The sequence below is a fragment of the Ptychodera flava genome, chromosome 9 (assembly GCF_041260155.1).
Source record: "Ptychodera flava strain L36383 chromosome 9, AS_Pfla_20210202, whole genome shotgun sequence".
Lineage (NCBI taxonomy): Eukaryota > Metazoa > Hemichordata > Enteropneusta > Ptychoderidae > Ptychodera > Ptychodera flava.
The window spans coordinates 6,287,719-6,307,287 of NC_091936.1; the positions used below are offsets into that span (position 1 = coordinate 6,287,719).

The 19,569-nt window shown below is 38.9% G+C and overlaps 1 protein-coding gene across 1 annotated transcript; it reads right to left on the reverse strand.

Moving 5' to 3' along the window:
• Window positions 1-1,161: 1,161 nt before the first annotated feature.
• On the reverse strand, window positions 1,162-10,018 carry LOC139139860 (uncharacterized). Its single transcript, XM_070708804.1, has 2 exons — window positions 9,291-10,018; window positions 1,162-1,775 (listed from the first exon to the last, which is right to left on the reverse strand). The coding sequence occupies exons 1-2, from the start codon at window positions 9,607-9,609 to the stop codon at window positions 1,489-1,491; spliced, it is 606 nt and encodes a 201-aa protein (XP_070564905.1). The 5' UTR covers window positions 9,610-10,018; the 3' UTR covers window positions 1,162-1,488.
• Between the last annotated feature and the right edge of the window lie 9,551 nt (window positions 10,019-19,569).

The window sequence follows — 19,569 nt, forward strand, 5'->3', positions numbered from 1 at the left end:
ATGTAACTGAGATGTAAAACCATATTTCTAATTTACAGGTGAAACGCCTGACAAAAATTGGTGTGCATTTGCCATGATTTTTATTCCTAGTTGTATCGACTTGGATTTATACTTTTCATCTTCTGCGTTTTTTGTCAAATGAAATAAATATCAAAATCAATAACGCTATTATCACCGTAATTGATAATATAAAGTGTGTCGGTAGTTTCACAAAGTCATAGTGGATGAAAGTAGAAAATGTTTAATTACTATTTGTCGGCCTTCTAATACTCTGTTCTATTCATTTCTATTTTGATTGATTGATTATCTTTTCATTTATTCATTGGTTATTTGATTGATTGATTTATGATGTCGACTTTAGTGGTGACCGTTTTTTAAAACGAGGCTATTTGTTGATAGTACACAACAAGCTCTATTTGTAACATAAGTTTGAAAAACTGTTAAAACTTGAATCTCCTTGTAGGCAGTTCAGATTTTATTCTTTGTCATTCGTAGGTGCCAGCCTTCGTTGTTGAGGGCGCCTAACTGAGAGACGATGATTTAAACCGGCACATTTCAAACATTGCATTTCGTAGAGTACGTAGGTATATTCTTAGTCAAGTTCTGTCATTTCTTGCATTTCCAGTCAGTTTGTACATCAAAGAGAGGGCGCTGTTGTTCAACGGGAAGACATTCCGCTTTCTTGTCCATGGCTGGTTTTTACAAGGCCCTAACAGATACCTTTACAAAGCGAAGTTCTGTTGATAGGGTTTGGAGCTACTAAAAAGAATAATTGAACTTACAAAATCAGCTGTAAGCATAATTATTTTTCTTTTTCTATGCGGAAACAATACAGTGCTACGTATACAAATTACTTATAACCTTCTTCCGCGCCATATTTTGGTTTAGCTCCATTGTTTTCCAGGGGAAGTTGGTCCTCCAACAATTCAATTGGGTGACAGGTTTTGCTAAAGAAGCATGGAACAATTTGCATCGACATCAACTGCCGAAAGTCACGGCAGTCTGTCAGGCAAAACCTGAAATTCTACGAACATGGGACACAGTTTCTCTCTGAACGCACAATATGATAGAAGGTGACTAAGACTGTCAGCAGTCGACACAGGATGAGCAATTGCCGAATGATACAACCAAAACAAAATACATTTCAAAACACACAAGAAATGTTGGTGGAAACTAGTCGATCGCAGACAACCATGTTTATTTGTCGCGTTTTGATATCAAAAATGCAGAGACAGGCAAATTATAAATCATATTTACCGGGCAAAGACGGACGCTGTGCCAAATGACCAATACTATTGTTTCAATAGACTATCAATACTGGGTCATGTCTATACATATGTGAAAAGGGAAAGCATATTCATTCATTAAGTAGACTTAAAGAGAGAAAAATAAAGATAAAGAAAGCTGACATGGAGGGTGAATCATGATCGCTACACTTTCCATATCTCTAGCCATGTCATGCCATGTCCCTAGCTGACATAAAAATTATTAACATCTGACATTTAATACGCAGTAAACATCATATGTATTATCTCTGGAGGGAAAACCCCAGCTTTGTATAGCCTTGGTACTGCCACAGCCAGTTCTAGGTGTCTGCGTTGGATACCGTACACTGCCGTCAGAAAGCCATCCGGCTGCACACACGTCTAGACCATTCTCCCAAGCCGCATACAGGTCATCGTACGATGCCATCCTTGCACTGTGTTTGATGCATTCAGCGGCAGCCGCCGCGAAAGTCAGCTTGTACGTTCCTTCTGTGCCCTGTACATGGAAAGCTGAAAATAAAAAATGAAACATTTCAAATATAGTCTAGACCTTTCTTCGGTTACTGTATACGCTACGCTCCAACAAGACCAACGTCTATGGCGACGTAAACGACTGCGACCGAGCTTCAGTTAAGGGACTGGTCAGTTTCTCCGGCCTGGGGGGCCGGTGGATTCATGGGGGGGGGGGGGGTTCACCCTGTTTTTGACTTTGGTGATAGGGGTTCACTATGTTTTTGAAATGTCCAATGGGGGGGGGGGGGTCAGTGTGTTTTTGAATTTCGACACAGGCTCCTCATTGCCTAAAATGCATCGTGTCAGCCACAAATTTCATCATTCAGTTGCATTTTTCGGCGCGCCCTTCGGGCGCGTAACTTTAATAATCAGACATATTTTTCAGCACGCCCAACTTTAACATATCAAGCATACATATATCAGAGATATCTGTATGTTCAATATTTTTTAGCGTGCTCTTCGAGTGCATTACTTTAATATATCAGATATTTTTCAGCACGCCCTTCCTGTGCATGACTTTAATATACAAGACATATATATCAGAGATATCAGGATGTTTCATATTTTTCTCCGCGCCCTTTGGGCGCCATACTTTAACAAATCAGAGATATATGTCAGAGATATCTTGATGTTTGCTAAGTGAAAGTGTACCATTATGAAATCTGCATTTCATATGAAAAGGATGACAAATTCCTGATACTTTTCTGTTCTCTCTATGAGAATTCAGTATGAGAAAGCAACAGGCACAAATATTTCACAATATATATTTTATACAGTGACTTATTTTAGAGATAGAAAAATGACAAGATATCTTTCGTTCTCATTGATGCAACTGTTTTCCTTTGTGTCTCAGATTTTCTGTAGAATGATGCTTTTTTATGACCAAAATAACAGTTAAAAAAGGCAGTTTTTGTCATTATTAGCTGTGCTTTTATGGTTTCAATGTTACAAGAAAAGGTCATCTCAGACACTGCACACATCAGATTTGGCTAAAATGCCTCTCTATGGCTTCTCAGGAGATTTAATTGGATGGATGGCAAGTCTTAACACCATCAACATTTTTGATTTACTGCTTTTTTCCTCTTTGATATTAATGATTGACATCCATTTCTGTTCAGGACATCTGGTTAAGCATAGAAAGTGTGAAATACATTCAAAGCTCATTAAAAATGTACTGTATTCAAACTTTAAGATTGACACTTTGAAATTCCTATCTTACAACTGACATGTCAACAATTTCATTAAAACACAGAATGACTGTTAAAATATAAATGTATGTAAAATATAATATATATATATATATATATATATATATATATATATATATATATATATATATATTCGTTTGTAGGATATTACACACGTACCAATCTTCTGACGGCACCTGACGGCCTAAATATTCACAGCTAGCTACTCCCATTGTCTTTATTCAAATTCCAACACTAGCGCCCTCCCAGCCACACTATAAATACACATTCAAACATTCTCCAATTGCCATTCAACATCTGAGCCATTCAAATAGGTAAGAAACAACTCCTGTATTTTCACCATACTGTCACTTAGTATTTTCTCCGACATGTAACTTTTGTACGTTAAATATCACTGTGACTTACTCCGTGTTGAAACTTTTTGATCTGTAGCACCTGAGGAAGTCCTACTTTTAGGACGAAACGTTGTGCTGTTATAATAAACTATTTGAACCAGAAGATTGGTACGTGTGTAATATCCTACAAACGAATTTATCATAACCACGCCACCGACAACACTGGGGACAACCTGAAAAACCACAGTCGAACAATATATATATATATATATATATATATATATATATATATATATATATATATATATATATATATATATATATATATATATTATATATATATATATTATATATGTGTGTGTGTGTGTGTGTGTGTGGTGTGTGTGTGTGTGTGTGTGTGTGTGTGTGTGTGTGTGTGTGTGTATAAATTATGTCCACCTCTTGTTTTACAGTTGTCGCGTGCGGGGGGGGGGGTTCACCCTGTTTTCAAAATTTGGAATAGGGGGGGTCACCCTGTTTTCAAAATTTGGAATAGGGGGTCAGCCACTTTTTGACGTCGGCAAAAAATAATCCACCCCCCCCCCCCCCCCCCCCAGGCCGAAGAAACTGACCAGTCCTTAAGAAAAAAACTTTACGTCACTCGTGTTACCATGCCACTCATTCAGGAGTTGTCTGGTTCCCTGTCCCATTCCTACCGTTGGCTGCGCGCTAACTAAACAGGGTCAGGTATACGCTAAAGCACGGTTGTCATTGGTCATGAGTATCCAGCAGGGTGATTGACTGGAGTTTGAATTGGTTGCCAGAGAAAACCCAATGTGAACTGAAAATACTCCCGTGTTTCAGTATATATATATATATTGCAGTTTTCTGTAAATTTAAGCTTTTGCCACAAATTGCAGCTTCACTACAATTGTTATGATCAAGATCACGGACAATATACACGAACATACATTAATTCGAAAAAGCATATACAAAATATAAATCAGCTGAAATGAAAATACCAAATTTCTGTGCCTGCTGTCATTGTATCACCACTTTACACAGGGCAAGTGTAATTGCCTTTGGTCAAGCTCTATGTACCATATTGTGAAAGCTCATTAAATATACAAATTAGAATGAGCTGACGCGAAATTGCAAAACTTTGCACTGTTGCAACTTTTGTCAACTTTTGTCAAGTCCTTCCAGTTAAATGCGCTTACTAGTAATTTGAAATGTTCATTAAAATGCAAATCATCAAATGGCTGACATGAAAATGCAAGATGTCTTTCGCTGTATATCACCATCATCAATATCCATAGTAAGTTAAAGGGGGTGGTCGTCGGAACTGCGCGTGTGCGACTTGCTTGTTTATAAACAATATATTTCATGCATGATATGCATTACTTCAACATAGCTGCAACATATAAAGTTTACGATATTCATTGTTAACAAACATGTTTCAACTTTCATCAATCACCAACGTACCCTAGATACAGTATTTACATCGGTCATAGGGGTCCCTGGCAACCTTTGAGCAGAGTTCGGACGACCAACTCCCTTTAAATAAATTTTGCTTACATGTAAGTCCTTCCAGTCTTATATCCTTTATTGGGAATGTTTGTTCAATATGCAAATTAGTAATTAGCTGATAAAAATGATAAATGACTTTCATTAATGTTTTATCATAGTATCTTCAATGTCCATAACAAGTTTTCTCAACTTTAAAAAAAGTCTGTTTTGATATATTTCCAATTAAGAAAGTTCATTAAATATGCAAATTAGTAATTAGCTGATCTCAAAATGCTAAAACGCCTTTCATCAATGTTGTATCATAGTATCTCCAATGGAAATAGCAAGTTTCGTAAACTTAAGTTGATCAAGTCAGTTAGTAGACATATATCCCTAACTACAAGTTATTTAAGTATGCAAATTAGTAATTATCTTATAGTGTTATATCATAGTGATTTCAATTTACGTACAAAATTTCGTCAACTTTGGTATAGAGTCAATCCAGATATGTACCCATAATTCTGAAAGATCATCAAATATGCAAAATAGCAATAAACTTCTATGTCACCCTTAATATCTTTCATGGCTAATACACCCTACTGTGATCAACATTTGCAGCAAATCTCATCAAATTGTGTGCAGCCGTTCTCAATGTATATCCGCTTTTTCCAAATCACTAATTACGCAAATAGGATAAAATATGCAAGCCTCACCCACCAAAAACCAATCAGTTCTTGCTATTTCTGAATAGAATCTATGTATTTGACTATCAGCCGTTCTCGAGATATCGCGCTAACAGAGTCATACAGAAAACAGAGACAGAAAGACAGACAGAAAGACAACATCGGTGCGACATTAGCCCCCGTGTCCACAAACGGGAGCTAAAATGATTTGGCGAAACAGAATGAAAAACATTAACCGTAGTGCTCTGGTTGTGAGCCAGTCCACTAGACTGCCTTCCAAAGGGAAGAATCCAAAAGGACTACTACCATTGGGGGATTTGCTCATTTTTGAGTCTCTCCCTAACATGTGAAATAACGGATTGTCCGAGCCATGAGGTAGTATATAGAACTCAAGGACTAAAAATGCATCTATGTGAAAACGCACAATGTCCCTTGGAAGTGAGGTCCGGTGGAAATGTGGTTGAATTTTTATACAGAGTCTTCACGTATATCAACAGAAATAGCAGGATATTCGGTCCACGAAGGAATCACGGATATGGCCAAAGGTTTTGGAAAAGGTTTCGGTTCAATGCCTGTTGAGAAGTACACGATATGTATGTACAAGAACTGAACAAATGCTAGGAAAAATTGCTCAAAGTCTGTATGCATAAAATATCAAAACAACAGCAGACTGTCAAGTTAGAAGTACTCTGTCGCACAGATCGTGGGGTGAACGCGATGGCCCACACCAGCCAGTAACTGCTACCGAGAAAAGCTACGTGACTGTGGGTCAGTCTTAACAAATACTGAAAACACGATTGGAACTAATTTGGGATAATTGGATGGTGAAGTAATGCCAATCTCATCTACAAATGTAATCTCATCTGCTTTTCTTTTTACGTTACACTCTTCTTTTTATGAGTACTTTGTAATATTGCAACATTCAGCTATACGGCACCTAACACTTTTGAGAAATTTGAAAAATGTGAAAATCCAATTATCCCAAATTAGTTCCAATCGTGTTTGAATTTATCATAATATGTCAACCAAAGGGAACAAAGGAAACAAAATCAAAGCAGTTACCTGTGATGCACTCAGGTGAGAACAGAAAAACATGGAAACTCAGAGAAAGACCATAAATTATTTGAAAACTATTCAAAGTACAGATAGTGACAGTGACAGTGACATGTCTGACTCAGAGCTTTTTGCCGATGAAGAAGATGAAGATGTTGTGATCCATAAAATTGGCAGCAGCACAAGTGATGAAGAACTTTTTGAACCTTCCGAGACACAGTATACAATGTATACAAGTTCTGGAAGAACATCGGGATCTTCAGTGGAAAAATCTCTTTTCCACTGATGTTATATTGCATCTATGCACCGGTAATGGCCAGTGTTACCATTCAAAACTGAATCAAGCAATGAGGGGGGGGGGGGGGGGGGGGGTCATGAAATTTTTGTCATCCTTAAAGGGTCATCAATATTGGGGGGGGGCAATGGGTAGGGGGGTTCACTTATTCTGACAGATGCACAGGGAGATTTTGCCGGCCCACCCTGGTCACAATAACTGAACGCTCCCTGAAGCTTGTGTAATTGAAGACGAACATGCAAGTAGACTGAGATCGATTACTTTATTTAAACGAAGGGAACTTTGCCCAGGTTACACCTTGAGCTCTCTGATACCGTCTCTCCTAAATTAATTTCATTTCTCATTTAACACCATTCAAGCTAGACCTTTACTCTAAAGGTAATACTCATTGTATTCTAATGACACCATCTCGTGATATAACGAATTGTTTACTCTTCATACTTTGTTGATTCTGCAAAGTATATTTACTGTCGGTACTTTATTGCCTACTGGGTGAGTTTTCACCTTGAAACATCACGCGACATCACCTGAGCAGCGTGTCGTACCAGGATGTGTCGTAACCGGCCGTTACATTATGTGTAGAACAGCGCCGGTGAAATTTTCTGAGGTCCCGAACAAATCGGAATTTGAGATCATGTCGAAATCAAAGTGCCGCGATTACAAGCTATCTGTGAGTCACATGAGGCGACTGACCCACTCTGAACTCGTTAAAGAACGAATAAGCTGGCATCGTGAGTCAACCTTGAAATAAATAGTAACTCTGTGATAGGCATTTAAGCCCCAATAGCTGCAAATGTGCTATAAACCGATCTCAAAATACCCTCAGTTTTCCAAGAGTTTTCTTTGAACAAGTCATTGTCAATTACATAGTCCCTGCCAAGTATAAATTATGTCACTGTAATACATTGAAAGTGCATAAATCCAATAGTTCTATTTTCATGACTGTCCATCCTGGTACTTTTGTTGGCATGTTGTCTGAAATGAACATTTTTGTGCAAGGAATGTGTAAAATCAACTTGTGTTTTGATGGGTTTTGAACCTGGATCTGCCGTAACTTGGAAGTCCGCCGTCATAACCACTTGGCCAAGTTCACATGCACAAAAAGTTTTGTTTGAATAAGACCCATTCAAGACTGAAAAAGTATATAACACTTTCATACGTGTCGAAAGTGGCATGTAGATTTTAGATTTCCCGCCATTTTCAAAGACCTTTAGACGCACCCACGTTTACAAATTTAACAAAAAATGGCATCACCAGTAGTATTTGGCAACTATTTCCCGGTAAAAAGTGTGTCTAACTCTAGCAAACTTGCGAAGCCAACACCAGCAGAGTGTTACGCATATGAAAATCTCTCTCTCTCTCTCTCTCTCTCTCTCTCTCTCTCTCTCTCTCTCTCTCTCTCTCTCTCTCTCTCTCTCTCTCTCTCTCGTCAAGTATACAGCTATTTGCGATGTTTTATTTTGTCGACATTTATTTGCCGGTAAATGTCGACAAGTCATCCATATCGGTATGATCCCCCAACGATTCGTCATTCTAATGTTTGTTGTATCAGGTGGTAATAAATATTGCAGCTGTAGTCTTGTAAGCAGGTAAACGTTGTAACAGGTGACTTGTCACCCACTTCTCTGGAGCAAGTTATCGCATCTATAGTCAGTGAGAAATTCGCCGACTTTCAAAACCATTAACTGTACTGTCAACAATAATCACGATGGAACAAGGATGTCGACTTCAAAGGCTTTGCGTGTTTTGTCACAGTTACCGAGTGGCGAGTGAAGATTGAGTCGTGAAACTTTTATGATCGTGGTATTTGGCTTTGAATTTTCAATCGAACCCCTTGTGCTATGTTAAATGTGAAAGCAAAAGTTGAGTATTCTCTCTATCATAGGGCACTTGAACATGAAAGATTCGGACATCTGAACCACACCGCTACTTGCTACGCAGCTTGAAGATCGCTCGTCAATTAGCTACCAATCACAATATAGTGAATTTGTAAATTTCGATTCACGTAGTAGTGTTCAACAATCATTACACTCAACTTCAGAAAGAATAAAAACGAGGCTTGCGGTCATATTCAAGATGAGACGCCTTATTCACTTATATTCAATCACGGTTCCTCTGTGATAGAGGGACCAAGATTCAATTTATTGTTTTCTAGTGTATTTATTTGTTTGTTTATCCTAACTTCCCAATTGACTTGACTTTCATCACTTGGTCTTTTATTCTCTTTTAAAGAATGTGCTGTAAAAAGTCTACCAGAGTGCTATCGCCGTTGGAAATAAGGAAGTCATTATATATATATTAACTTCTGTAACAGTGGCAAATATAATTATATGATTGCATTTTTTGTATTTAATTTACTTCCTATTGGCAATGAAAGTAAAAGAAGATACACAATGTAGGTTGTGGTGTGCGTACTACCCTCCAACACAGCCCAATATAGGTTTGCTTACCCTGGAGTGGCGTGGATGAGGGGTCTTCATTACACGGGCAGTCTCTCTTCCACTCTTCAAATTCAACTCTGAGAGATTGTAGAGAAGTCTTCAGGGCTTCAATCTCTTCTCTTACAGCATCGTCGTCGGTGACGTCGGTGCGTTCTCGGCAGCCCACTGCCTGTTTGAGATGAGGACACCGTCCGTCGACATCTGATGGTGATGTAAGTGAGTATGAGCAAACTCTGTCTGTTGTATCAGATGTCTGCTGAGACCAGGTGTACGTGCCCATTCCAAGTAGAGTTGCCAAGACGACGACGGAAACGAAGGAGATTGACATTTCGGTAGCTTGTTGGGAAAGTTTCCCTGTACGCAGTTACAATGCCTAAACAAGACGAGCGATGAAGGTCTTGACAAAACTATGACCGTATCTCGTAACTTATACGGTGTTCTTGACTGATCCATTATAATTCAGAGGGGGGTTAGTTTTGCACCTTTAAGGTGAGAAAATCCACTACTCTTGCGTCATTTAGCTGTGCCTGAAGATTTGGCACTTTTAAAGGGAGGGAGCCGTAGGAACTGCGCTCAAAGTTAGTATGGGACCCATACAACACCGTATCCAAGGCACCTTTGTAACAATATAAATCGTATAGATACAAATTATGTCAATTTGTTCTGTCAACTCTAATAGCACAGACTCACTCGGTTCTTTCTTTCCCCTCTTCTTCTTTCTTCCCGTCCACATCCTTCTAATGCGTTCCTAATTTGCATGAAATTACATATACTATGATAATTCTTTTTGTTCATTTCTCCGAAAGCAGGACATACCACTTGTTTATTTCATTATTCAGAATGTTATGATCCAGATATCATGACACATCCTGTTTACGGTGGTCGCATATCCATGGCATTATATTTTGGTTTTTGTTTGAGTTAAGCAATCCGCATCCATTACCCTGTCTGTGTCCGTGAGAAATCGCTTAGAATAGTGATGGCGGTGGAAGGCATCGATCCACTCTGTTGTTGATTGATTCAACACAATATTTCCATGTCATTTTAATACGATGATTAAGGAAGCTTTCATTATTATGAGGGGTGGGCTGGAGAATATTGGATATGGTCCGTCATGTGAAATGTGACGTCTCCCAGATGCCACCTTCATCTTGAGTACGGCCCCTCTTTTTTCCACTTTGTAAAAGTGACCCTCTCCAGCGGCTTAATTTTAAATTTTGCGATGTGTGTACATCTTGACAGGTAGTAACCTGACTCATCACTCAATGTTCATTACTGACGTCATCATTTGCTTAGCAACGTAATCTCTCGGTTTACAAGGAAAAATTTTGAAGATCAGTTCAAAAGTATGTCTGTCAATAAAATTAAGGTGGTATATGGGAAGGAGACGGTCTGACAGTGTCAGTGTTTTTCCTGCTTTTGCAAGCACCATTGTTGCTGGTGTTGGCACCTGAGTGTCCCCCTCCTGTCTGGAAGTTATAATTTCTTCATATAACCTGGTTGAGTATTTCCCTTATTTGTCTAATCATCAAATCTAAACAATGTTAGTTTGATTGTTGGATGTGTCCTGCGCACTAAAAGTCCATCAAAATAACTGTCTGACATAACTTAGTCTGCTGGTTATTGCATGCGCGACAAATTTGTATCAAAATCGAAATATTTTTTCAAGGCAACGGTAAAATTGAAGATAGGGGAGGGTAATGTTCAACAAGTTTCGTGAAGGGGAGAGTCATATTTGAGAAAAAGAAATTGGGAGAACAACATTTCAAACTGTGGGCATGCTCCGATTTCCTCTAGCCCACCCCTTCATAATAAATGAAAGTTCCCTTACTAAAACACAGTGACTAAATATTTCGTAAATTATAAATCAAACCCTAAATCAAGTATGGGGTACAATGTAAGTAATCAATATATGCGTGACAACAAAGTGTACTTGGCCCCGTTGTGTCCAATGTATTGCACATACCGTCGGACGATGCAATTATGGTAAACGTCAGGGTTGGATATTTTGATGAAATCTGTGTTATGACATTGTCACAACTTTATGATTTCAATCAACACACGATTGTGATTACAAGGAAAAAACACGAAATTCGTACATCCGTTTTATGATTCTTTGATATTTCCAATAAAGACACGCGTTTTCTCTCAACGGTCTCCTCTCCCATTACTCACACTTTTATCGCAACCGCCAATCACTGGACTACACAGTAGCTGCTATATGTCCATAAAAATTGCCCAATCGCCAATCGTACGGACCCTATCACGGGATTAAATCAGTGGGCCAACATCTTGTGATATACCAGTGACGTCATCAGTCAAAAGTTTGCACAGGCCATCGTGAAAAACGAAAACAAGTTTACTATATTCATAGCACTTCATTTATTCATAAATATTAGTCGATAAAAGCGGAATTCCGTTCTCAGTAACCGCCTTATCAATGATCAGGTATGTAAATTGTAGAATATTCATTCACAATAACGGCTATAGATGGATTTTGTTTGTAGTAATTTGAACGTCGACAAAGGAGAAACCAGAACATAAGTCGTTAAATGAAATTCAGAGGTCAGGATCAAGCATTGTAAACCACGGGGATGCGTCATAAGCCAATGACAGTGCATAGGGTAATCATACCATCATGATTACAAAGTCGACGGCCGATGGATGAGTAAATATGTGGATGTAGTCAACACACTTGGCATCTAACAAAGGAGTAAATATTTATGACTCGCTTACTGCCCATGCAGTGTTGACTCTGTCAATTAAGCCGTCAATCGTGTCTACATATTTTCAAATAAATAGCCTTCGCGTCATAGGCAATTGGATAGCTTTTTTATTCAGTGGGTCAGAAACATGCAAAGATTAATCAATCAATCAATCCATTTATAAAGCGCCTGTATCCTATAAATCAATAGTTCAAAGGCGCTGGACAGAATTAAGCAAAAGCTTTAGTGAATAAGTAAGTTTTCAGGTTTTTTCTGAAGCTGGTGGCTGATGGCTTCTGTCTAATTTCAAGAGGAAGTTTATTCCACAGTCTAGGCGCGGCGCGCGAAAATGATCGTCCACCGTAAGCGTCAAGATTGTAGCTTGGTTCCTTCAAAAGACATTTAGCAGATGAACGGAGAATCCTTGTACATTGCTTTTCCTGGATGAGGTCGGTTATGTAGGTGGCGCCAATCCGTTTAGTGCTTTATAGGTAGTATAGAGAACTTTGAATTGTATCCTTGACTGCACTGGTAACCAATGAAGCTTCTTGAGAATAGGTGTAATGTGTTGACGTTTCTTGGTACGGGTGACGACTCTTGCAGCGGAATTCTGTCCATGTTGAAGTGGTTTGATGTGGTCGTAAGCTAAGCCATATAAAAGTGCATTACCGTAATCCAGTTTTGATGAAAGTACAGCTTGGACGAGCTGTTGACAAGTGTCGGTGGTGAGATAATTACGGATATGGCCGATTTTTCGAAGATTAAAGTAAATAGAACGGCATGTAGTGGATATATGTTTCCGGTAGGAGAGGTGACTATCAAATTCGACGCTGAATCTGTGAGTAAAACAGGACTTGATCCAATGATGATGTCAGCAATTTGGCATGGCGCACGGCTAAATTTGGAACGAATAAGTAGCACTTCTGTTTTTTCATCATTTAGTTTTAACTTGTTATGAGTCATCCAGAGCTTGATGTCATGTACTGCCTTTTCCATAATATTGACTGAAGACTGGGTATCAGATGGTGCAAAAGATAAGTACAATTGATTGTCATCTGCGTAGAGATGGAATTTAAGGTTGTGTCGTCTGATAAGCTGACCAAGTGGGATGATGTAAATACAGAAAAGGGGAGGACCAAGCAAAGATCCTTGTGGGACACCAGACTCCAGTCGCTGTGATGCTGATAGTGTGCCCTCTATGTTCACGCATTGATATCGATTAAAGTTGACAATAGCTCAGAAATATTGTTTCCTAGTGCCAAATAGTGAAAAGAGCTACACGGACGTCTACTGTGTGCTGATATCATTGCCGTATGCACGGTCCCTCCACAAAATACCCTGTGGCAATAACAGTGATACCATTTTCCCGTGAACAATTGAAGTGGCGCTGGTGACAGTGTAGCTGCAGTACAGTAGCTCGAGGTTTTGCCATGGTATTTTGGTCGGACGGCAAAACCAGATTCGTGCAATCCAAATACCAAGGCAAAACTTCGAGCTACTGTACTACAGCTAGTGACAGTGACAACAGCCATGTGTGACGAATAGCTTACTAAATATCCCGATGTCAATAGAGTAGTGCTGAAAACAAGTTTTAGAAAGACCGTTTTTCATAAATATTCATTTATGTAATCAGTTAATTTGATTTAACCTAAATTTCCGTTGTTGCCTCAATGGCCTTTGCTTCGGCATAAACCTGAACTATGCTAGTAGTCGGGTCTTCGGCATACGCACTGGCATAAGTATTGTACCGGAGTTCGTGAGCTCTCATCCATGTAGAAACGATGCATTGGTTAAACTTGACATCATTTGATCAATAAATTATATCTAATTTGTGTGTGAGGACAGGTTATACTTTAGAAATTCCAGACATTAATTTGACTAAATTCGGCAGCTGAAGTAACTCTAAAGCGCCCTCAAAGTCTGAGTCACCAGCGAAGTAGGAAATTATGATGGTGACAATAAATCACATGGTAATGAAAGAATGAGGATGAAAGTCACAACAAAAACGCAGCCAATCTGCATTGCTCGTCAATACAGTCAACACAATTGGAACTAATCTGGGAGAATTTGATCTTTTAATTGTTCAAATTAATCAAAAGCGTTAGGTGCTGTATAGTTAAAAGTTGCAGTATTACAAATTATCCACAAAACAAGTATATTGCAAAAAGTGGATGAGCTTCAATTTGCTGATTAAACCAACATCACTACAGTATCCAGTTATCCCAAATTAGTTCCAATCGTGTTAGTCTGAACTCCAGTGACGATGACGTAACTTGTAGACTGTTAACCATCGACTACCGTATGCCGTCACAACTTTCAGAAAATTGCCCTCAACTGCAGCAGCATAGGGGACACTGCTAAGTTTTTACATCTGAGCTACCATTTCTCAGGTACCCCTGCTTAAGAGTTAATAAATGCAAACAAGCTCCGTATGAAAATTTTGAATTATAACACAGCCTGGAATGGGTCCTTTAGTTTTCAGTCTTTCTCCATCAAATCAGTCTGAATGACGAATTCCGTACATCATGAACGGGGAATAAATGACATCACTCTGAGCAAATTTCCAAAATTTTAGTTTATTCGGATAGTACGTTTCCAATCTTTATATTGAGATCACCGTCATATAAACCAAATGTCACAATCGGTTTGAAAAGGAGTATAGCTTGTCAAAAATTTACGGTTCGAAGTTTGCTTCTTCTACACGTAAACATGCACTTGGAGGGTGAAGAAGTCAAGGACGGAAGGGTTTTTAAAGGCCGACCGAGGATATGAAAGGGATCCTTCTCCGCGAGGGGTCCATATGTAATTTGAATGGCAGTGGTCAAAAAACGTGAGAGAGGCTCCATAAAAAGCACAGTTTTGTTGAATTGGAGGGATTGTTTTGGCAAAGCTTCATGCTTCACCAATCCATGAACATCTGTAAAATGATATCGTACTCAAACGATGTCAGATTTTGAGCGTGAGAATTGGAATTGATCAAAAACGTAGCTTCGGCCAACAAAGGGATGGCACATCGTGTAAATCAAGCTGTGTGATTGCTTTTCCTGCATTGCTACTGGACGAGAGATAATAATATCTCAAAATCTGGATTTTGCTGTAAGCTTTAATGTTGTTATTGTTTCTCGGGTTTATGAAATACCATGACTCCTTTGTTAGTTTTTTCTTGACGCCTAGTCTTCGTCATTTAATGGTCTTCATGTAATGAGTAGAAGATGGATACCGCAAGGTATTCCTGTGTCTGCCCTCTTTCGACTTTAGTGCCTGACTAGCACAGCATAAATAAAACATGCAAAGTAAAATAAAGGGAAAGTGGCTACACACATCAACTACCTGATTGTGTTTAGTTTATATTGTTAGATACAGAATAATATCATATGACACCTCACTGAGGTATGCTTTACTTATGACATCAATCTCACCAAGCACCGCCGAGTTTGACAGTGGTAGCTATCAGTGTGCGGTGACCCGGCTGAGGGACGACGTCGCTTTAATTGATGGAATATCAAGGACTGCAATAGTAAACATCTATGCCATCCCAACTTTAAATTACCCAGATTGCAGGGCACACAATACCGCAACGGGTCAGGAAGTCTACGGAAGTCCGATTACGGATGTTAGGAACGGTAATCGGTTAACTTTAAACTGTCTAGCCGGTCAATCAATGCCTGCTGTTGGGTTATTTTGATATCGAAATGACCAATCAAGCTCACTACCAAGCTCTGATTTCGGCATAAATGATGACGAGTCTCACTATATCACTTACGATTTGATACCGTCAAAAAAATGATGGCTCGACCTTGACGTTTACTTGTACTCCTCGACATCCTGGTTTGTCATCTGATAGAACCTGTTCGATCAACTTCAATATCCAGTACGCACCAGTAGGCCTAGCAGCAGTCGATTCAAGTGATGCCATGGTAACAGAGGAGAATGATGAAATAGTGCTGCACTGCAGCCAAGATGCAAATCCACAAGTTACAGAGACTGTTTGGTACTATGACGATGACGCAGTGACCTGTGGTGGTAGATTCCACAGGTGCTCAAATCAACCAGTGATCGCGAAGCCCCCTGCTATTTATGTACGTTTACAGGGGGCTTGGCGATCACTGGTTGATTTGAGCACCTGTGGTGGTAGATTCCGTATTGAAGGAATGACCCTTCGTATAAATTTTAGTCCACATGACAATGGTGATCATACCATAACATGTGAGCTAAGCAATGCTATAGGTAAAGGTTGTGACAGTGTAACATTGACTGTAAATATTACATTTCCATCTACAAAACAGCCACATTCTGAGGACGCTACAACGCCACTGTCTTTAAACAATATTGTTTACGTGAACCCAAGTCGGCTGTTATCCGCTCACAGAATGAGACATTTAGCATTTGGCTCAGTGTTGGACTCTTCTCGGTTGGTTTAGGGATGGACCATTAGACCTGGGGGGGGGTGGTCACAATGAAATTGTGAAAATTTTTTTTTACTATTGTAATTTTCTGAAATTTTTTTTTTCCCATTGAGATTAGCTGTGCAAATTTTTTTTTTCAGACCAATTTTCAGATTTATAATTTTTTAGTTCGTCGCTGTCTGAAGATAAAGAGGGCAAAGATGTGGTGCCAAGCACCACAAGCGGCTACGCAAGCGGTCATAGGAGAGGGGTGTCCCCCTGCTGCTGTGGAGCTTTTGAAAAATAGAGATTAAAATGATGTTATTTGGTGGCACTTTGGGAGCATTTTTGCGGGGGGAGGTCAGGAGGGGGTGTCCCCCTCCCGCCGTTGGAGCTTTTGAAAAATAGAGATTAAAATGATGTTATTTGGTGGCACTTTGGGAGTATTTTGCGGGGGGAGGTCAGGAGGGGGTGTCCCCCTCCTGCCGTTGGAGCTTTTGAAAAATAGAGATTAAAATGGTGTTATTTGGTGGCACTTGGGGAGTATTTTTGCGGGGGGGGGGTGGTCAGGAGGGGGTGTCCCCCTCCTGCCGTTGGAGCTTTTGAAAAATAGAGATTAAAATGGTGTTATTTGGTGGCACTTGGGGAGTATTTTTGTGGGGGGAGGTCAGGAGGGGGTGTCCCCCCTCCTGCTGTTGGAGCTTTTGAAAAATAGAGATAAAAATGGTGTTATTTGGTGGCACTTTGGGAGCATTTTTTTCGGATTACACATCTTCCTCTGAAACATGGTCTTCTTGCTCCTCATTAGCTTCCTATAGTTTTGAAAATTGACTATTTTGGTTTCCTGGCTTCCCTTTCTACTGCGTGGTGAAATGCCTACATTCACCCCACCAAACATCATGCATATCTCATGATTTACAATTGATTTTGACAAGCTGTGAAGCTAAAATAAGCTAAATAATATAGTTAAATTTGCATATTTGTGTTTTTAGAGCAATTGTTGCCCTTTTTTGATCAAAACATCTATTTCTCTGTAGCAGTATGTCCAAATTGATTGGATGTGTATAGATGTGTTGAAATTTCAATATTTGTCTTTTTAGGGCAATTGATGCTATTCATGGTCAAAAAAATCTGTATTCTCTGAAAGGGCTTGTCCAATTTCTTTGAAACGATTATTCATGCAGATTTGTTCAGTATTTGCTATCGAGAAACTTTCAAAGTTCAACCCTTTTGTGTGTTTTTGTGTTGGGATTTGTTGGATACATGGCATTCTACGTAGTGTATTGTTGAATGTTAAAACATGTGTTGCTGTTGTTTTTTGAGGCTGTTTTTGAGAAAAAAGAATTGAAAATGCCTTTTTAAAAGCAAAATAATACAAAATGACTTGATATGTTGTTTTATCATTATTGACGTGTTTCTACTTGTTCACCCATTCTTGCATTCATCATTGCAATAAAATGCTGTGAAAAAATGAAACTGATGTGGCCTGCATCTGTTTACCTTGATCTTAAAAGGCAAATACAACTTTCTGTCTTGACAACCATACCATAGTTTCAATGTTTTACCTAGTGTACCTGCTTGGTTTGTACGCAGGAAACAAGTAGAAAACAGGCTCTATAATTTTATAATTTTCAAGTGATCAGAATACAAAAGTCCTGAAAAGATAAGATAATCACAACTTCCAGTATAAGGGATACAGTCACTCTAAATGTATAAATTAAAATTAAAAATGTGCCTGGAGAATGTACTAAAAATACAGAAAGTTGCTTCCTGTCGGTAAAATCTAAAAAATTCAAAATTTTAAAGACTTTTGCAGATTTGTTTTTACGCCTAGTCTTCTTATTTATTTTTTTTTTATTTTGCAAACTAGTTTGAAGATTTTTTTTTCCTAACTTTCTGCTCTGAAAAATTTTTTTTTTGTTTTTGACCACCCCCTCCCAAGATCTAATGGTCCGTCCCTTAGTGGCAGGAGTTTCGAGCACCATGGTGGTTGTATGCGTATTCATTAATAAACGTGGCCTAACCGAACGGCAGTACAGCAAAGACTCAAATCTCGCTGACTGCGTGAAATCTCATGATGAAATTAAACTGAACAGCAGGGATAATCTTGGTTTAAAGGAGATAGATGTTGACGATGAGCAAAAATATCAAGTTATCAAGGAGACCAACGACGCTTTGAGATCCCAAGATGAGAATACACTCAGTACCTACACCAATGTCCCGTCAAGGCAAAACGATCTTGCAGAAGATGAACGTTATCAAAGCCTTGGTGAAAAAAGTGGTAGTAATTACACAGGGCTCAATGTCGACGACAAAATCTAAAATTGGCACTCAGTATTACTGGCTCGAATAGACAGCATGATCAAATCCTTACAAAGTATTCAACAAGATGCTATACGAAAGTCAAGACAAAAGTTTAACATTGCAAAGTAAAAAGATTCGCAAGACTTTGATTTTGAAAATTTGATAATTCTAAGAAATGTTATTCGTCTATTGTCCACAATAATCCTTAATTATTGATAAAGGGTAGTTAAGGTCTGAATAGATTACTTTCGAAGTAGTTAATAGTTAATATGTATTACATGAACTGAAAACGTCATTTGAAAATAAATGTACGCGAACAGGGACCTCCTCAATCTGAAGTCGTTTAGATTTTGTTTGGCCGTCACCATCACACAGTTACAATCATTGTAACGCCCCTTTCATGCTTTTCTTATTTTGTGAAGCTGTTTTTGAAAGGTAAAAGATACTTTTTACTAAAACCACCATAGATTCCCCACTTTTATAGAAATTGTCCTGAGAAGATCATTTCCAATCGTGTCACTCCGTGTCACCCCGAACATTTCGTTCACTTGACTCACAGTCGAGAGGGACATAGAAATTAGCGACTCTGTCACGGTGAAAAGCTTTCTTTTCTTTTCTTTCTATTTATAAAGAGTATAAATGATGAACCCGGAACAGGAGGGCAACATTTTTCCAGCGGTTGCTGTAAAGTGGCAGCGTTAATCCCCCTCAAAGGGCTCGAATCGTAAAGGGTTCTACAAACGACCTTTATCCATTTTGAGCATAAATGCAGCACACTGTGGTGTCAACAGTTATCGAATATCGCACATTCTATTTGCGCAGTGGTAACGTTTAGTGATTTGTGTCGTGAAAACTTTATTCATTTACACCTTTAGAGAACCAATTTACTAAAGT

Bases quoted from the DNA above. Each gene is read 5' to 3' on its own strand.
- LOC139139860 (XM_070708804.1), bottom strand. From the start codon at position 9,609: ATGTCAATCTCCTTCGTTTCCGTCGTCGTCTTGGCAACTCTACTTGGA. The intron at 1,776-9,290 runs GTAAGCAAACCT...TTTTATTTTCAG, and splicing joins CTCATCCACGCCACTCCAGG to CTTTCCATGTACAGGGCACA.